This window comes from Nomascus leucogenys, chromosome 9 (assembly GCF_006542625.1).
Source record: "Nomascus leucogenys isolate Asia chromosome 9, Asia_NLE_v1, whole genome shotgun sequence".
Lineage (NCBI taxonomy): Eukaryota > Metazoa > Chordata > Mammalia > Primates > Hylobatidae > Nomascus > Nomascus leucogenys.
This window is the reverse complement of record NC_044389.1, coordinates 46,545,112-46,566,161: the sequence shown is the minus strand read 5'-3', so window position 1 is coordinate 46,566,161 and position 21,050 is coordinate 46,545,112. Positions and strand designations below refer to the sequence as shown.

Below are 21,050 nucleotides of genomic sequence, written 5' to 3'. Positions count from 1 at the left end.
TGTACATATACCCAGAGCTCCAGCTCCAACCAGACTGAAGTTCTGCAATCCACTTTTACCACCTTGTATTTATTCATCAACACTACCTACCCCTTTCCTTTGGCTAAATTTTGATCATTCTTCAGATTTCAACCTAACTGTCACTTTCTTGTAGACTTCCTTTTCTAATGTCTAGACTAGTCCCATAGTCTGTATTTATTGCATTCTATTATTATGATGTCTTATTTAATATCAGCTCCCCTCAGACTCAGGTCTCTTGAGAGCAGGAATTATTATTTACTGGTACATCGCTTGGCACATGGATACACTGGGAAAATGTTGATACTGAGAGTGTTGTGGGAGTATGAGGGTTGATTTCTCTCTTTCAAAATTTTAAGTTCCTAAACATCTATTATCTTTACTCTTTCTCTAAATCATCCTTTTGTGTACTTCTTAGGTCTTGTGACCAGCATCAAAATTGGATTCGTTTGTGCTCACTTCCTCACAATTTCTTACAACTGTTAGTGAAGAGAAAGGATTAATGGGGGCAGGGAGGGGATTAAGAAATAGAGAGGGATGCTTCCAAATGTGCTAACTTCAATGGGATGGCATGCCATGAATATTAACTTGAAATCAAGAAACTCATCCGGCTGAATGTTCCCATTTTGCCTACAAAAAAGCAAATATCAACAAAAATCGCATATTTTTTCCTGCAAGATAGTTTAGATACTATACTGTGAGTGTGTCTGTGAAAATACTAGTATAGTTACATTACTTTAAGTGGGTCTTAATTTTAATTCTAGTTCGGTTCTGCCATGAGAGGCAGGTTAATAGCGGAAAGAGCACAGGATTTGATGTCAGAAGAGTTAGGATTTTATCTACCTCTTATATTTCCTAACTGCATGACCCTCAACCCTTTTGATTTCTGCTTTACTAATTTCTACAATTATTTATGTAATTAAAATTCTTCACAAAATCATGTGAATCAAATGTGATAATATGAGAAATACATTGTAGAGTGTATGGTTTTATACAGATTAATTTTTATTAATATTACTTAATCTCTGTATATTTACAGATTAATTGTTCTAGGTGATTTAGTCTTCAGCATTCAGGAAATTTCTGAATTTTGGTCTATTTCCATTTTATTTCCACAGTACTGAACATTGGTAAAAAATTGTATGAGGGTAAAACAAAAGAAGTCTATGAATTGTTAGATAGTCCAGGAAAAGTCCTCCTACAGTCCAAGGACCAGATTACAGCAGGAAATGCAGCTAGAAAGAATCACCTGGAAGGAAAAGCTGCAATCTCAAATAAAATTACCAGTTGTATTTTTCAGTTATTACAGGAAGCAGGTAAGCAGCTCCCTCAGTCTCTTCTCTCACCTTCTCTGGTAAGCATGTTGATGTCTTTCATGTGAAGTTGGCATTAAGATGAACAACTTGTTTGGAGATGTCTCAAAAGCTAAGTGAATTTAAATCAAACCAAGAACTCTTAAACTTCACTATAACACCTTATTTGGTTTGGGATTATTAGTATCATTGAATTAAAAGGAATCTTAACAAGTTTGCTGTAATCTTTAACTGGCACATGCACTCTCTGCAGCTTACCTCTCCAAGGCCATCTTTACTTTAAGGAATTTAACTATGAAGGAAACCCATTTTAATGTTAAGCAGTTCTAACAGATGAACTGAAATTTACTCCCTGTAATTCTATACAAATGGTCTTTGTTCTGCCTCTGGGAGATAATACAGAATTTCAAATTCCTCTTCCACTTGAAAGCCCTGAAAAGTAGTTGAAGACAGCAACCAAACCTTCTCCTCCTGCCATTCCCCAATTGAGATATTTGAACTAAAACCCCAGAGCGTCCTCCTGTTGAATGAAGACTCGATTTTAAATAGAGAAATAGATTCAAAAGACCAAATGAAGATCAGAACATTGTGTGGTGGGTATTTGAAGCAAAGGGAAGGAAATTAGGATAAAGGGGTTTTCTGCAGAGATTCAGTCAGTTGCTGGTTGGTCTGTAGTATATGAAATTTCAGCTAGGAAAAGATTTGAACTCTTTCCGCACAGCGTAAATAGCCTCATTGCTTTGGATCATTCAACCTACGAAGCCTTACCTATGAAATAAAAGCTTTCTCTTTATCATTCTTGCCAATTCTAATTTTATAATTTAATAACTTTCCTTACTTTTAATGCCAATATTCCCAGTTGCCCTTTCGTTTCTTAGAGTTTCTAGTAGCACTAATCTTTCTTAAATTCAAAAGGGGATTTAATGCTTTTGTTTTCAGTTAAGTTAGATGTACCTGCCCTCCACAAAATAACAAGGTAATGTAATTTAAATACATTGTCAGTGCATTCCCAGAGTAGTTTTGCCTCTTCCAAGGTATCCTATTTCACAATTTTGCTTAATGTGAAAAAGATTTAATTGCAAACCTGGATTGTCATTTACATCATAAATTCCTCTATGCTGTGAAAGTGAGTGTATTGCTATAAATTTAAAGGATCTTCCAGAGTTCCTAAGTCACAGAATCTAAGATTTTCATTTCAAGGTTTCTTGATCGGTAGCTTCCCAATGACTGAGGTAATTTCTAAAGAGAGCATCAAATTAATTTTGGGTTCCTTTTGCAATACCAATAAGTGTTCCATCTATTTATTTATTTTATTAATTTATTTATTTTAAGTCAGAATCTTGCTTTGTTGCCCAGGCTGGAGTGCAGTAGCACAATCTCGGATTACTGCAACCTCTGTCTCCTGGGTTCAAGCGATTCTCATGCCTCAGCCTCCCAAGTAGCTGGGATTACAGTTATAGGTGCACGCCACCATACCCGGCTAATTTTTGTATTTTTAGTAGAGACGAGGTTTTGCCATGTTGGCCAGGCTGGTTTCGAACCGCTAGCCTTAGGTGATCCACCCGCATTGGCCTCCCAAAGTGCTGGGATTACAGGCGTGAGCTACCGCACCCGGCCTGTTCCATCAATTTTTTTTTTTCTTCCCAAGTTTTAACTCTCCCATTCACTTAAACATTTTTTAAAATGCTTAACCCTTTAAAATGTTAGCAGTCAGAAGATTATTTTCTGTGTACCCTTGGTAGTTTCACATAACTACGGGATTATATTAAGTAATTGAAGATAAAGCCTGACTTTTTATTTGCTTATTTAGTGTATTTTCTGAGTGTATTTACACTCATCCCATTATCCATTTCCAGAACTTTATAACAAGTAAATTAGAGTGACTCAGTTGTGTTATGCTTGTCCAGGACTTTCTGCTTTAACTCTGAGAGTCCTGTGCTCAGAGGAACAGGGAAGGATGGTTACCTAACTGAAATACTCCAATAATTATCTCTAAACTACTTTATTTGGCACTTAACATAGCTAAAACTTAATTGGTTCACAGGAAATGTTGAAAGATATTTTCCAGATTTTATGTCTAGTACTATGAAACGAAGTAAACCTGAATTTTTTTAAATTTCTAAACAGACTAGTTTTAGGGTACATATTAGGAATTCCATTAAACCTTATGTAATTTTTACTTGCTTAGTCAAATAAATGCCTTATCTAGTTGTGCCATCAGTGGTCTATTTAAAACCGTTTTCTTTACAACCAGGGTTATGTTCCAAATTAAGGTAGAAAGTAGAGAGGAAAGAGCACGGGAATGAGAATCAGAAAATCAGGATTCTACTTTTCTCATTGTCACTCAGGAACAAACTGTAAAGGACTATATAAATAAGAAGTAATCTTTTTCCATGGAAATAGTATAACTGTGTTATACAATTTGTGGACTTGGTTTTATTACTTAAAAATTAAAATCTGGCCTTCTTAGTGATGATGAAATCCCAATTTCCTCACAGAAACTCACTATAATTACATTAAGTGTGATAGTAGTATATGAAGAACGGTACTACAGTTGCTAAACCACAGATGGGCATCTGGACCGATCTAAAAGAGAGACGGCCACAGGGACATATGTATTAGCTAGAATTAGTATTCTAGCTAATATGTGTTCATTGTAATCCAGAAAGTGTCAGTGACATAAACATTTTTTAGTAACCTGGATGAGAGTTTTGAGTTTTGTGGACAACTAAGATAAACAATGGGAATTTTTTTCTCACCATGCACAGTCATGGAACTTGCTTTCATATTTAGCAGTATTAGAAGCCATCATTATGTCATCTAAACTGAGTCTCTTAGAAACTTTTAGGGATTTTTTGTGCGAGATGATTACCATAGCTTCATTATATGCTTTTGGTTCTCCTTGAGGTTGGGGTGTCTCTAAGTAAAAGTTATCTTTATATTAAAAACAATAGAATTGGATACTACTATGTCCAGCTTGGTAGACAAATGAGCAAACATATGACTAATAATTAACAGACCTAAGAGAGAAGAGTTCTTGAAACCAAGGATGTAGTTGCCACCCCAAGTTGAGAATTGATGAAAGTCACCTGTCTATCCATGAGCCTGATCATTCATTAAAAGTTAAACAACAGATTACATCTAATTTTTTTTTTAAAAAAAAGGTTAAAATGACAGTTTTACTTCCCCTCTTTTCATTTTTTCCTTAGGGTTTCTGTTCATGTAACATACCACAATTCTTTCTCTTTTTCATTTGAGTCTTAAGAGTCAGATTCAAAGGGAGGGCAGAGGAAATAGTGTAGGGTTTGGACAGTGCGTTTCAAGTCCAGGCTCCATTACCAAATGGCTACATGACCTAGTGTGTGAAATTACTTCTTTGAGCCTCTGTTTTTTTCACTGTAAAATGTATAAATAATAATACCTACCTCAAGGCCGGGCACAGTGGCTCACACCTGTAATCCCAGCACCTTGGGAGACTGAGGTGGGTGGATCACGAGATCAGGAGTTTGAGACCAGCCTGACCAACATGATGAAACCCTGTCTCTACTAAAAATACAAAAATTAGCCAGGTGTGGTGGTGCACACCTGTAATCCCAGCTACTCAGGAGGCTGAGGCAGGAGAATCTCTTGAACCCAGGAGGTGGAGGTTGCAGTGAGCCAAGATCACGCCACTGCATTCCAGCCTGGGCGACACTTTGTCTCAAAAAAAAAAAAAAAAAAAAAAACCTACCTCACAATTTTATGCACAGTTAAATGAGACAACATATATAAAACACCTAGCACAGTGGAGGGTTTCCATAAATAGAAGCTCCCTTCATGTATGGATACACATATAACAGCAAAGATCCCCAATTCTTTCCTGATAATAAAAGTTAGACTAGAGGATTAGGCTGGGATTGGAAATAGTAATGCAGGCTGAAAATGAGCATTATCTCAAACCCATGTAGGTTTCCAGGAGATATTTTAATTCATGTTAATGCTGTAGCGTTACTTTGTACTGTGATGTAATAACACTTCCAGGAGAGGCAATACAGCAAAGTGGTTAAGTGGGCGGCTCCTAGAGACCGGGTAGGTTGGAAATCCTGCTTTACCTAATACTAGCTGACATTACTGCTGTGTCTCAGTGTCCTTACCTGTTTTGTTGGATTGATCTTAATAGTATCTTATCAAATGTTATGAGGATTAAACAAAAAAGATGTATTTAAAATGGTTGGAACAATATCTGCCATAAAATAGGCTCCTGATATTTTTTAAAAGAAAATTGTGATAAATACATAAAATTTACCGGTCTGACCATTTTTAAGTGTCCAATTCAGTGGCATTATGTGCATTCACAATGTTGTACACTCATCCCATTATCCATTTCCAGAACGTTTTCAGCATCCCAAACAAACTGTGTAGCATTAAACAATAACTATTCCTCCCACTCCTCAGCCCTTGGTAACTTCCATTCTCTTTTCTGTCTGAATTTGCTCTAGTTACCTCATATAAGTCGAATTGTAAATATTTGTTCTTTTGCATTTTGTGTTTTTCATTTAGCCTAGTGTTTTTAAGCTTCATCCATATTATATAGCATGGATGTATCAGGAATTTCATTCCTTTTTATGGCTGAACAATACATTGTATGTATAGTCATGTGCTGCTTACTGTTTGAGTCAACAACTGATCGCATCTACATTAAATAAAGAGAAAAATTACACTTATTTTTGATAGAGGTTCTTTGTTTCTTGTAAAGGGTAGAGTTTTATTGTGCCTCAGATCTACCTTTTTACATATCATTTCAATACTTTTTTTAACTTTGGTTATCAATATGTAGGTATTAAAACTGCCTTCACCAGAAAATGTGGGGAGACAGCTTTCATTGCACCCCAGTGTGAAATGATTCCAATTGAATGGGTTTGCAGAAGAATAGCAACCGGTTCTTTTCTCAAAAGAAATCCTGGTGTCAAGGAAGGATATAAGTTTTACCCACCTAAAGTGGAGTTGTTTTTCAAGGTAATTGTCTTATGCCTCTATTTTGTCTTACTGTAACACGGCATAAATTTATAATTATAAACTCTAAAGGTTTAAATATGCAAGCAAAGTTTTTGATATTTTGATATTGCAAATGTCATTCCAAAATTTGTCTTATCTAGTTGCCAATGTCAATAATGTACACTTCCATTAGCAATGATAAATCAAATTTTAAAAAGAAAGCATCTGAAAATTTTACCTTTGAACCAAGATGACTAACAGGAAGAAAAGAAAAGTAACATTTAATTAATTTTTTAAAAATATAGTTGAAATCTTTTTATATTCTAATACAGGAAAACTATACTAACAATGTCTCTTATAAGTGAAAATATATAAATAAAGGTTGTAAGAATCATTGGTTATGAATTTTTGTAGGCTTTACTGCTTTAACCATCTTGATTTATGCTGTTAAGCATAGATCTGCTTGGGAAGCAACATCAGTGTTGCTTTTTAACCAATGAGTTATGTAACTTGTGTGTATTATGATTATATAGATCAAGAATTTATAAAGATATTGTCATATAAAGTTGGGACACTGCTTAGAATAAAATGAAATTCTTTCATTTTTTTCACTTACCTCTTTGTCTGAGGTCTCTTGAATTATCAAATAATGTCCCTAAAAAATTATAGTGCTGTATAAATGCTAATAAAAAGTGAGGTCAGAAGGTTATGAGAACTGTGGTTTTGGAAAGATTTGATTGATTAAAATGTGCTTTGGCCTTCCTGTCGTGTCTGATGACTGTTATTAAGGAAAAACAAAAATCACAAACTTAAATTCTGTTTAAATTGGCTTATAGAGGTTAAATTCTTTGAAATACTTTGTGACCTAGAATAAGTTACTCACCTAAATACTTTGAATTTTAAAGTGCTATTGAGAGTAAACAAATTAAGAGTAATAGTTTTTTCTGCTTGCAGGAGCTAACTAGGAAAAAAAAGAGGAGTAATAATTGCTTTGAATTAAGGAGTATCGTAAACAAAAAATTTCTTTAGATATCTCATTCTGTTGCCCAGGCTGCTCTTGAACTCCTAGGCTCAAGCGATCCTCCTGCCTCAGCCTCCTAAATTACTGGGACTACAGTGTGAGCCATTGCACCTGGCTCAAAATTTTTTTCCTTTTTTTTTTTTTTGAGACGAAATCTCCCTCTGTTGCCTAGGCTAGAGTGCAGTAGCGCTCTCTCAGCTCACTGCAACCTCCACCTCCTGGGTTAAAATGATTCTCCTGCCTCAGCCTCCCAAGTGGCTAGGATTACAGGTGTACACCCAGCTAATTTTTTGTATTTTTAGTAGACAGGGTTTCACTATGTTGGCCAGGCTGGTCTCGAACTCCTGACCTTGTGATCCGCCCACCTCAGCCCCCCAAAGTGCTGGGATTACAGGCGTGAGCCACCATGCCCAACCGTGGCTGAAAATTTCTAAGGAGTTCATGCTCAAGTGAAAAGGATGTTGGTTTTTCTGAAAACTTTAAAAATTTTAGATTTAAGCTAATTGTACTACTATACTTTATTCACAGGATGATGCCAATAATGACCCACAGTGGTCTGAGGAACAGCTGATTGCTGCAAAATTTTGCTTTGCTGGACTTGTTATAGGCCAGACTGAAGTGGATATCATGAGTCATGCTACACAGGCTATATTTGAAATACTGGAGAAATCCTGGTTGCCCCAGAATTGTACACTGGTTGATATGAAGGTACAGATAAAACAATAGGATTTGAAAGTAAAGGTTATAGTTGAGAGATGCTTTCATAGAATAGTTTTTGAAAACTTTGTTGACATGCTGTTTCCAGATTGAATTTGGTGTTGATGTAACCACCAAAGAAATTGTTCTTGCTGATGTTATTGACAATGATTCCTGGAGACTCTGGCCATCAGGAGATCGAAGCCAACAGAAAGACAAACAGGTAGATAATGCTTCAGGTTTTTTATCCTTTTTGAGATCAAGCTGAGATAGAGGAGAAAGGAGAGATGAGGGGGGAAAAGCAAATTGTTGTTCCTAATGAGATGAACCTGTTTTGTTGATCGCTGTTTATTTTTAAAGATAAATACCTCTGGTATCCTAATATAAGAATAATAGGAATAATACTTTACATTTATAAAGCAAATTTCTCATCTGTTATCTTAATAACATTGTCACAACAGTAACAGCAAGTACTATCTTTGTTTGGCTAAATGAAAACTAAGGGTCTTAAGAGGATGGGTATCTTCACAATTACTGGAGTCAGGGGCAGATCTGGGACTCTATCCCAAGTCTCCTGGATGTTACCAGGCTCCATTTCTGCTTCTATAAAAAACAACAGACACTTCTCAAAAGAAGGCATTTATGCAGCCAACAAACATGAAAAAAAGCTCATCATCACTGATCATTAGAGAAATGCAAACCTAAACCACAATGAGATACCATCTCACACCAGTCAGAATGGCCGTTTTTAAAAAGTCAGGAAACAACAGATGCTGGAGAGGCTGTGAAGAAATAGGAATGCTTTTACACTGTTGGTGGGAATGCAAATTAGTTCAGCCATTGTGGAAGACAGTGTGGTGATTCCTCAAGGATCTAGAACCAGAAATACCATTTGACCCAGCAATCCCATTACTGGGTATATACCCAAAGGAATATAAATCATTCTACTGTAAAGACACGTGCACAGGAGCCGCACTATTTACAATAGCAAAGACATGGAACCAACCCAAATGCCCATCAGTGATGGACTGGATAAATAAAATGTGATACATGCACACCATGGAATACTATGCAGCCATAAAAAGAATGAGATTGGCCAGGTGCGGTGGCTCACATCTATAATCCCAGCACTTTGGGAGGCCAAGGCGGGTGGATGACAAGGTCAGGAGTTCAAGACCAGCCTGCCTGGCCAAGATAGTGAAAGCTTGTCTCAAAAAAAAAAAAAAATTAGCCGGGCATGGTGGTGGGCGCCTGTAATCCCAGCTTCTCAGAAGGCTGAGGCAGAGAATTGTTTGAACCCGGGAGGTGGAGGTTGCAGTGAGCCGAGATTGTGCCACTGTGCTCCAACTTGGTTGACAGAGCGAGACTCTGTCTCCAAAAAAAAAAAAAGAAAAAGAAAAAGAATGAGATCATGTCCTTTGCAGGGAAATGGATGCAGCTAGAAGCCATCATCCTCAGCAAACTAACACAGGAACGGAAAACCAAACACCATGTTCTCCCTCATAAGTGGGAGTTGAACACTGAAAACATGTGGACACGGAGGGGAACAACACACACTGGGGCCTGTCGCAGGGTGGGGAGCAAGGGGAGGGAGAGCATTACAACAAATACCTAATGTATATGAGGCTTAAAACCTAGATGACAGGTTGATGGGTGCAGCAAACTACCATGCCACATGTATACCTATGTAACAAACCTGCACATTCTGCACGTATTTAAAATAAAAAAAAATAGAAAACAAAATTAGAACAAGACCCTTTCTATACTTTATAAAAATTCTCAAGGCAGTTAATTGTAGTTGCTAGTACAGAAAACACTTAACCGAAAATAAAAGTATACTTTACTATGGAACTTTCTCTAGTTTAATTCAGGAAGTGAAAAGATACATTTTCAGAAGTATCCCTTGCTATACAAACTCTTCATAATCCCTCCCCAAAACTCAGAAACCAAATAGTTTCAGGTAGCAAGAGATACTTGTTTTCTAAACTTTATATCTTATTTTCTAGTCTTATCGGGACCTCAAAGAAGTAACTCCTGAAGGGCTCCAAATGGTAAAGAAAAACTTTGAGTGGGTTGCAGAGAGAGTAGAGGTAAACCTTCTGTAGTAAAACTGTACTGTATTATGTCTTTTTCTTCTAAGAAAATCTTGTTTCAAAAGAAAAAATGGGAGAGTATAGTGCTTTTCTTTTCAGTGACTTTTTTTGTTGCTGTTGTTTTTGAGACGGAGTCTTGCTCTGTCACCCAGGCTGGAGTGCAGTGGCACCATCTCAGCTCACTGCAAGCTCCGCCTCCCAGGTTCACGCCATTCTCCTGGCTCAGCCTCCCGAGTAGCTGGGACTACAGGCGCCCACCATCATGCCCGGCTAATTTTCTGTATTTTTAGTAGAGACGGGGTTTAGTCAGGATGGTCTTGATCTCCTGACCTCGTGATCCCCCCGCCTGGGCCTCCCAAAGCGCTGGGATTACAGGCGTGAGCTACCACGCCCAGCTTTTCAGTGACTTTGAAAGTGAGGAACACTTTCAGGAAAGGTATCAGCTGCGCTATCCTTACTAGTATACTGGAACTCCGTGCTGTTAAGCTAGCCAATACACACCTCCCAGATCCTGTTGGGGAAACCTGGAATCTGTCTCCTCCCTACCCCGCAGGAGAAACCTTATATTTCCTACTCACCTCCACTGCTAGTCAGAGTTCCATTAGCATGGGATGGATGGAACTCTGTGTGACTTTAAATGTTACTTTAAGTTTTATGGTATTACTATAATTCTGGGAGTTGAATGGGGTTTGTGATTATGCAAAGGTCATAATCACATTTGAGAACATTATTCTCATAGGAATATATATTTTGAGTTCCAAGCAATTAACTTACAAAGACTTAGAACATGACTTCTGATTTGGCTGATCATACCTTAAAGCTTCCATTAAACAAAGTGCACTAAAGGTCTTAGGATGAAATATTTTATATTATAATTTCCTGAAAATTAAAATATTTTGAGTATCTTTACTCTTTATTTTAAATAAACATAATTTGTCTGATAAAAATTGAATTCTTTAGGTCTTAATGATGAAGACCACTTTCCTTTATATATTGAGATTATTTTTAAAATAAATCCTGTCTTTTTGTTCTGTTTGTCTCTTTCTTAAATTTGATCTGTTAAGAAAGAAAATATTGTGCCCAGATGTAATTTTACTACAAACTCTAGCTCATTTATTCATTTTTATGTTCTTTTCATATCCACATATTTTTTCTTCAGTTGCTTTTGAAATCAGAAAGTCAATGCAGGGTTGTAGTGTTGATGGGCTCTACTTCTGATCTTGGTCACTGTGAAAAAATCAAGAAGGCCTGTGGAAATTTTGGCATTCCATGTGAACTTCGAGTAACATCTGCGCATAAAGGACCAGATGAAACTCTGAGGATTAAAGCTGAGTATGAAGGTAAACCACAAGTAATATGGACATTTCAGGTATTTCTGATTTTGCTAAAAGTTATTACACACTTTAGAATAATAATGCTGAAAAAGAGCTTTGTCACTTTTCTAAGGGAAAAACACATGATATACTAGGCTTTTTTTCTTTTTTTTTTTTTTTTTTTTTTTGAGATGCAATCTCACTCTGTCGCCCAGGCTGGAGTACAGTGGTGCCATCTCAGCTCACTGCAAGCTCCACCTCCCGGGTTCACACCATTCTCCTTCCTCAGCCTCCCGAGTAGCTGGGACTACAGGCGCCCGCCACCACACCTGGCTAATTTTTTGTATTTTTAATAGAGACGGGGTTTCCACTGTGTTAGCCAGGATGGTCTTGACCTCCTGGTCTCGTGATCCGCCTGCCTTGGCCTCCCAAAGTGCTGGGATTACAGGCGTGAGCCACCGCCTCCAGCCACTAGGCTTTCTTAATACTCACCTTCAAAGAGCTTAAGGTACTCTAGAAGCTTAGAAAAGAAAGGAGCAGGGAGAAATAATTAAAAATGCAAGTATGAAAATAAAACAAAGACTAGAATGATGAGAACCTCTGGCATCCTAACCTGGTAAGAAGCCCCTGGAGCATTGCTTCTAATATGCTCCAATAGAAAATAGGCCCCCAGAGTTACAGGAGGTGGGAGGCTGAAATAGCAGGTTCTCCCGGGAATCTTTAATTGCCACCCTTTCCTGGGAGGCAGTCAGATAGGAAATTAAAGAACAGTTTCAGAATACAGTACATAAAAAATAATGGTATAGCAGTGATCTAAAATAATGGAGCCTTGGGTTTACAACCAAATGTTTCTCAACTGGAAAAATTGTTGATTATTTCATGTACAGGTTGTTGCTATGGAAGTGTAGTTACTAATTTTGGGGGAGTGGGAGGTTGGGGGAACTCAGACTCCTTTGATAGCTAATGAATTCTAGAACTCTTTTCAGAAAATCACAAATACATACAATTTTGGATTCTAGGTTACAAATCTCTGCTTTAGGAAACAGAAGGATAATTTATAAATATATCAAAGAATGAATTGCTTAAGAGATTATGTTAAAAAATATATCAAAGGGCCTTAAAAATTTGGGGACACTATATTAATTAAACTTTCCTTCAACTCTTGTTTCAAGACGTGTCCCTAAACCCTTAGTCTGTATTAACTGGTTCTCCCTGCACCGGTTGAGGGACTACCCAGTCAAGAAAGACACCTGTTCAGATGTTGTCATTCTTCACTTTGGCCAGCCTATGCAGCAATAGAAGAGGCCTATGAGCTATTTCCTCACTAACACCCTGCTTCCCCTTTATAATGTAGATCTCAAAAACAACCAAACCGATTCCAGCTACTTTATTACTTGACTTACAGTAAGTGGCAGAGTAACCTTATATTTTGAATATATGTGTAATAATAATAATATCTTTTATGTTTTTTCAGAGAAGACTATTCAAGGACCTCAAGTAATTAAAACATATAGGCCTTAAACCAAAAAAAAAAAAACCTGTCTTTAAATCTGTTTTGAATGTTTAGCATGATTATACACTTGTTATTTCCCTAGGGGATGGCATTCCTACTGTATTTGTGGCAGTGGCAGGCAGAAGTAATGGTTTGGGACCAGTGATGTCTGGGAACACTGCATATCCAGTTATCAGCTGTCCTCCCCTCACACCAGACTGGGGAGCTCAAGATGTGTGGTCTTCTCTTCGACTACCCAGTGGTAAGATACACTGAATTTTTTAAAACTGTTCATTACAAGCATTTAACAGATGCAAAACAGTAGACAGAATAGCATAATAAAATCTCATGTACCCATGACCTAGCTTCAGCAATTAACGTCTTGTTGTGTCTACAGCCATCTCCTGCTGGATTATTTTAAAGCAGATCTTAGACATTATAGTAATGTATACTTAAGTATATGTTTAAGTAATACGGGCTCTAGTTTTTAAATCATAATCATGATATTGTTACAGAACAAAAGGGGCCCACTATCTGATGCATTAGAAACTGGTGCTATCTAAGCCACCAGGTTTTTGAGAAAGAAAGGCTTCCTCTTCCAAGTTGACCAACAAGGAGACATGAGTCCAGCTCAAATCTGTGCTGGCTTTAAGGCAGTAATTTTATTAGAAAAGGTTTAGGGGATAGATTCTGGGATTAGTAGGTGATTGGTGGAAGGAAAGGGGAGGTCTAGAAAGTCCTTGGGCATGTGCAGTTATCTCTTCATGTTATTTCATGGATCACGTGTGTAAATTTGGGGGAGTTAGAATGAATTATGGTGGAAATTGGGCCTGTGACATCAGTAAGCTGGTTCTGTGCAGACTCTAGTTGGCCATATTGTTTAATCTACCATTCTGCAAACTCAAGAATTTCTGTTAGTTGTTGGTGTCTTTTAACTCTCGGGGACAGTTTCAATACCATATTCACACCCAAGAAAGAGTAGTGGTAGTTTCTTAAGATATAATTTTTAGTTGGTGTCCCAGTTTTCTAATTGTCTCATCCGTTTGTTCAGATCCACCACAGTCCTTATATTGCATTTAGTTGATAATCTCTTAATTTTTTTAATATATAACAATTCATCCTCCCTTTTTCCCTTTCATTTTTTCGATAGAATTTTCTACATTTTGGATTTGGCTTCTTAAATTTCTAGGTGGTGGTAAACATGCTCTTCCATTCCCTATATTTTCTATAAACTGATGGTGAGATCTGTAATAAAATCAAGTTTAGGTATTTTTTTCCCAAGAATTGATGGTATTTTTTTTTTTAAAGTAAATGTGATCATGTTACTTCTGTGGAGAGAATAAAATTTTATTCTTAAATATTGGGGATAAGGCTGGGTGCAGTGGCTCATGCCTGTCATCCCAGCACTTTGGGAGGCTGAAGCGGGCAGATCTCTTGAGGTCAGGAGTTCAAGACCTGCCTGGCCAATATGGTGAGACCCCATCTCTACTAAAAATACAAAAATTACCTAGGCATGATGGTGAGTACCTGTAATCCCAGCTACTCAGAGGCTGAGGTAGGAGAATCGCTTGAACCTGGGAGGCAGAGGTGAGTCAAGATTGCACCACTGGACTCCAAACTGGGCAACAGAGTGAGACTCTGTCTCAAAATAAAAAATTGGGGATAAAAGATAATAACATAACGAAGTCCCCTTTTGGCTGATGGAACTGGATCACATAACAGTGTTGTGGTTTGTTCATCATAGTCCAAGATATGATCTGATGTTCTGCAGTTTATGAGGGTCAATATTGTTTCAGTAGGAGATTTGCTTTATTACTAAAATCCCTAACTTTTCTCAGAGCTGTATATATCCAGTCTTGATATGTGTCAAGTATATTAAGTCCTTGAGCCCTCCAACCTGGTCCAGTGGACTGGCTTCTCTCTAGGCATCCTTGTACTGCTGTTGTCTCAGGATCCCCCTTTACCATCATTTTGGAGACTCATTTTACCATTCTCTAGGCTTGGGTCTCCCATGTTTTCCCCTTACTTGGTTTATTTTTATTTTGTTGGAGTACATTCTTGAACTTAGGGGCAAAAGAATACAAAAGGTAAATTTTGATACCTTGTATATCTAAAATGTGTATATTGAAGCCCTATACTTATTTGATAGTTTAGAAATAGAATCCTATGCTGAAAATCATTTTGCTTTGGAATTTTGGGAGCATTATTACTCCACTGTCTCCTAGCTTCCACAGTTGAGGACTCCATTGCTTTTCCACTAGTCTGATTCTAGGTTTCTTATGAATTTTGTTTCTCTCTGGAAACTTTCAGGATCTTTTGTCTTTCATTGTTCTTAAATTTTACAGATGTGATGTGCTGAGTCTGTTTTCATTATGGACTTTCGGTGAGCTCTTTTAATCTGAAATTCTGATTTCTTAGTCCCCATTTTCCTTGAATTATTTAATTTTTATACCCCTCCATATTCTCTCTTCTCTCATTTTTGAATTTATTCAAATTTGGGCTTCCCTTGATTTCTATTCTACTTGTTTGTCTTGTTGCTATACTTTCTGGAATATTTCCTCAATTTTACATTGCAACCCTTCTATTGAGTTTTTCTTTTTTTTTTTTTTCTTGAGATAGTCAGGCTCTGTTACCCAGGCTGGAGTGCAATGGCACAATCTCAGCTTACTGCAGCCTCCGCCTCCCAGGTTCAAGCAGTTCTCGTGCCTCAACTTCCTGAGTACCTGGGATTATAGGTGTGCACCACCACACCCAGCTAATTTTATATTTTTAGCGGAGATGTGGTTTCACCATTTTGGCCAGGCTGGTCTCGAACTCTTGACCTCAGGTGATCTGCCTGCCCTGGCCTCCCAAAGTGCTGAGGTTATGGGCGTGAGCCACTGTGCTCGGCCTTCATTTTGGATACAGGTGTTTTTTGTTTATTTGTTTTGATACAGGGTCTTGCTCTGTTGCCGAGGTGGGAGCACAGTGGCATGATCATATCTCACTGGACCCTTGAACTCCCAGGCTCATGTGATCCGCCCACCTCAGCCTCCCAAGTGGCTATGACTACAGGCCCACACCATCACACCTGGCTAATTTTTTTACTTTTTGTAGAGATGGGCACTCCGTATGTTGCCCAGGCTTGTCCTGAACTCCTGGACTCAAGCAATCTTCCCACCTCAGCCTCCCAAAGTGTTGGGATTGGGTAGGAACCACTGCCTCTGTTTTTGTTTTTGTTTTTTACACAATGTTTTTATATTTCTTTTGGTTTTTGATTTCCGGGTTTTTATTGTTGTTGTTGTTGTGTGTTTTTAAATTTCCAAAAGCTCTTTTTTGTTCTCTAGAGAAGATGATTATAGTCTGTTGCATATAGTTACTTTCTTCAGCTGTCTGGTAATCCTTGGCTCTTTGCTCTTTTTAGAGTACTATAAAAAACCAATTGGAAACTTGAAGTGGGTGGTCCATGTCAAAATTGGGCTTCACTGTGGGGTGTATCTGGTAGGGATTGTTCTTCAAACAACCCCTCACATTAGTGTCTAAGTATTTTCTTAAGTGTTGACCAGAATTACTCAGAGAACAAAAGTTGTCTGTGCCTGGTGTCCCCTAGTTCAAAGACACCAAGACTAGAGTCTGTTTTACCTTCAGAAAAATTAAAGTCCTGGCTTGGTGGCTCATGCCTATAATCCCAACACTTGGGAGGCAGGGATTGGTGGATTGCCTGAGCTCAGCCTAAGCAGCCTGGTGAAACCCCATCTCTACCATAAATACAAAAATTAGCTAGGCATGGTGGCATACGCCTGTGGTCCCAGCTACTTGGGAAGCCAAGGTGGGAGGATCACTGGAGCCTGGGAAGTTGAGGCAGCAGTGAGCCGTGATCGCACCACTGCACTCCGGATGACAGAGTGAGACCCTGTCTCAGAAAAAAATAAATAATGTTTAAAAAAGAAAAAAAATTGCTACAGTGCTTTAAAGAGGCAGTTACTCAGGCAGATGGAGTGGGGAAGGAGATTTGAGGGCCTAGCTGCTTCTTAGACTTCGAGTCAATCATCTTATTAGTCCCTATTCCCTTCCAAAGGTATCTGGTGCCACTAATTTAGTCAGCCTTTGGGGGAGTTCTGTAATGTCACTCATGTTGCTTCTCATCTTTCCCTGCTTTCAGTTTAGAATTAAGTGTTCTTTTTTTTTTTTTTTAGATGGAGTTTCGCTCTTGTTGCCCAGGCTAGAGTGCAATGGTGCAACTGGGTTCAAGCGATTCTCTTGCCTCAGCCTCCCAAGTAGCTGAGATCACAGGCATGCACCACCACGCCCAGCTAATTTTGATTAAGCTTTCTTGGTCTGCTAACTTAGCTACCAGTGTGTTTGCCTTTCAGTTGCCAAAATGTTACTGCTGTTATCTGGCCTTGTGTGTTCATGCCTATTTCCTTTACTGTTTTTATAGGCTCTGAGAATCAAATTTTGTGCCTAAGCTATCTTTAACAAGATGTGACTATACAAATGTCTCAAGCTAAAAATCAGCGGCTACAAATAAAGCTATAACCAAATTTGTGCCAGAGGAATTGTATAGATATCCATGGAGCTTACAAAAGGGGAGCATAAGCAAAAAACTGGCAATTTTTATAGTAGTGCTGTTTCAGGAGTGACAAATAATCTGGAAGACTTGTACATAATGATCACTAGAATTGGGGATAATCTTTTGAGGAGTAGTTTTACAGTAACCTGTGTAAAATCCTGAAGACTGCCCATATTTCTTCTCATCTGTGATGTCATGCTCACTAGATAATTTTTTTCTTTTTTTTTTTTTTTTTTTTTTTTTTTTTACAATTTAAGCTATTCTTTTACCAGAAAGGGAGTCCTGGGCAGGAGGCACAGGTTATTTCAAATATTAGAGTGGAGCACTCTACCCAGTGTGCTAACAATAGTGGTTGACATTCTTGGAGCACATACTATGTACCAGGCAATGCTCTAAGCACTTTATCTATATTATTAACTCATTGAAGTGTCACATGAGGTAGCTACTAGTTAAAATTCCCTTTAACGTGAAGTAACTTGACCAATACCACATAGTAAGGGGTGGAGCTCCATAAAATAACGTATTAATACAAATTAGTAAATTGGCCTTGTGATTTGTATTTTACTCTGTTCTTGTTGTGGATAATGGGAGTCAAAGAGCCTGATGAATTCCAAGAATATTGGGAAAATGGAGCTTTTGGAACTATAGCCCCGATCTAGCAAACACTAGACATAATAGTACAACCTCAAGACGCTCTGCCTGAGCAGACGTGGCCCCTAGGATGTTACTTTCTTATTCTGCTGTCTTGGATCTTATTAATATTTATTTATAACTTGACATTTCCTAAAATTATTCTACGGATTTGACTTTTTTTACTGCTCAAAAATGTTAAAATAGTTTAAATGCAGACAGAAAGATTAGCTAGAAAATTGTCAAAACAACATAGCTTAAGTTTGTCTAAGAACAGGTACTTCTGTACACTTACCTTGACCCTTATTTTGCTTCAGTTGCTCTTCGCCAGGGATTGAAAGGGATAGTGTATGTGAACAGAAGTTTCAAAAAGATAAGTTTCTTTGTAAGTGAATTCTATAAGAAGGGTGATAGATGACATATATATAAAATATCTCTTCATGGCAGGTAATACTGACTGCTTTTCCTCTTGTAATCACTTTACCACTCTGGTATTAAAGACAGTTCTACAGATTCTACTTTAGATTAGAATAATGCAGTAGCTTTTTATTTTCTGTGGCAGGACTGCTCTGAGTATAAAATTTTTTGTGAGGTTGTATTTTCATTACTAATTGAGCTCAATTTTCTGTCTTTTCCTTGCTGAACCAATAGGTCTTGGCTGTTCAACCATACTTTCTCCAGAAGGATCAGCTCAATTTGCTGCTCAGATATTTGGATTAAACAACCATTTGGTATGGAGCAAACTGCGAGCAAGCATTTTGAACACATGGATTTCCTTGAAGCAGGCTGACAAGAAAATCAGAGAATGTAATTTATAAGAAAGAATGCCATTGAATTTTTTAGGGGAAAAACTACAAATTTCTAATTTAGCTGAAGGAAAATCAAGCAAGATGAAAAGGTAATTTTAAATTAGAGAACAAAAATAAAATGTATTAGTGAATAAATGCTTCTCTAGATCCTTATTAATAAACATAAACACCTAACCCCTCCTTTCTTAGGCTAGACACCAAGATATTTCAGCCAGCCTTTATCATTCCTCTTACTTTATCCTTTTTCCTTAAGTATTGGTGGTCACTACTATTGAGTTTCTTCCTTAACACTGATTAAATGATCTTAACTCCCTCAGTTAAAACTGGCATTACTGACTCCCAGCTATATTTCTCCAGACTTGTATTTTCTTTTTTTTGAGACAGGGTCTCACTGTTGCCCAGGCTGGAGTGCAGTGGCGTGATCTCAGTTCACTGCTGCCTTCCCTCTTGGGCTCAAGCAGTTCTCCCACCTCAGCCTCTCGAGTAACAGGGACTATAATCTTGCAGCACCATGCCGAGCTAATTTTATTTTTTTGTAGAGATGAGCTCTTACTATGTCACCCAGGTTTGTCTCAAACTCCTGAACCCAAGTAATTCTCCTATCTCAGCCTCCCAAAGTGCTAGGGTTACAGGCATGAGCCACTGTGCCTGTCTAGACTTGTACTTTCAACTGTCCATTTCTCCCTATATGTCCCATGGGCACTCATAAAAAAACAGAATGCTCCCAACTTTATTCATCTTCCAAGCCTGTAACTCTTGTTATACTCACTGTTGCAAGTCAGAAGCTTGATTTCATCACTGATGTTTTTCTCACGTTTCACATCTCACTCATGACCAAGTCATGTTGGTGTTAATCTCTGATTAACCCTTGAATTTACCGTCTTCTCATCTTCTGTACAAAAGCCTCAAGTGAGGGTCAAATTCAACATTATCCTGATCTAGACAGTCCCCATTTTCAAACCACCACCCTTTTCCAAGTTGATTGCCCAAGGACTTCTAACATAATAAACTCTTTTGCACCACACGCTTCTTTGAAAATATACATGCTGTTGACCCTCTCTCTCTGTAGAAAACTGCACACATAAAACTTACCAACAGATTTCATTGGTTCTTGGGTTCTCCCAAAGCCTATCCATGGTTTATAGATTAAGAATTAATGCGGTAGCCAGGCACAGTGGCTCACACCTATGATCACAGCACTTCGGGAGGCTGAAGCGAGCAGAACACTTTAAGTCAGGAGTTTGAGACCAGCCTGGCCAACATGGTGAAACTCTGTCTCTACTAAAAATACAAAAATTAGCCAGCTGTGATGATGGGCGCCTGTAATTCCAGCTACTTGGGAGGCTGAGGCATGAGAATTGCTTGAACCCGGGAGGCGGAGGTTGCAGTGAGCCTAGATCACGCCACTGCACTCCAACCTGGGCAACAGAGCGAGACTCTGTCTCAAAAGGGGAAAAAAAAAATTGCTGATGTGACCCATGAAGGGAACTCATTTTCCTCGTAATTTTTGGGCTGCCACACATTGGTACCTTTAGTTCTTTGAAGGCCCACATTTTTATCATTAAGACCTATTTGTTAGCTAGTAGAGCTTTATTTTCACTGTCCATGAAACCTTCTGTAACCACAGTGACTACAAGTAGTTCTTTCTCTATTGAATTATTAGGTCCAGAATAGAAGATGTCATTGTACACTTTATTTCCCTCACACTGTGTTACGCTCTGATGTGCTATGCTTAGCTATCTGCCAGAGATTAGTAAATTATAAAACTCATGTGTACTACTTAAGTTTATATCTTATGCTAGTTTATAAGAACAATTAAAAGGACTCAGAAGATTAACTTAATGGTTTCATGGTCTCTGAAGTCAGTGGCTGCTATTTCAGCTTGTTTACCCTTACCTAGCGTTAAGACTCCATCTACTCCTGTGCAGTATATGAAAATTTTTAAACTTTCATTTAGACTGGTGGATAGGACTGACCATTATAAATTGTCATTATCAATTTTTTCCTTTTTTTTTTTAAGAGCCAAGTTCTCACTGTGTCCCAGGCTGGAGTGCAGTGGCATGATTATAGCTCCCTGCAGCCTTGAACTCCTGGACTCAAGCTGCAGCCTCTTGAGTAGCTGGGTGCATGTGCCACCAC

At 38.1% G+C, this 21,050-nt stretch overlaps 1 protein-coding gene across 2 annotated transcripts in view; it reads left to right on the top strand.

The window, feature by feature from the left end:
• LOC100580950 (phosphoribosylaminoimidazole carboxylase and phosphoribosylaminoimidazolesuccinocarboxamide synthase) overlaps positions 1–20,748 on the top strand; it is a 41,589-nt gene extending 20,841 nt beyond the window's left edge. For both annotated transcript variants that reach the window (XM_030818895.1, XM_030818896.1), the window contains 8 exons: positions 1,137–1,334; positions 6,148–6,326; positions 7,855–8,034; positions 8,132–8,245; positions 10,029–10,112; positions 11,275–11,455; positions 13,024–13,182; positions 18,754–20,748. In XM_030818895.1, the coding sequence (XP_030674755.1) occupies positions 1,137–1,334; positions 6,148–6,326; positions 7,855–8,034; positions 8,132–8,245; positions 10,029–10,112; positions 11,275–11,455; positions 13,024–13,182; positions 18,754–18,920 (1,262 nt within the window). In that variant the 3' untranslated portion in view covers positions 18,921–20,748. The remainder of the gene's footprint in view (positions 1–1,136; positions 1,335–6,147; positions 6,327–7,854; positions 8,035–8,131; positions 8,246–10,028; positions 10,113–11,274; positions 11,456–13,023; positions 13,183–18,753) is intronic.
• The last annotated feature ends 302 nt before the right edge of the window (positions 20,749–21,050 follow it).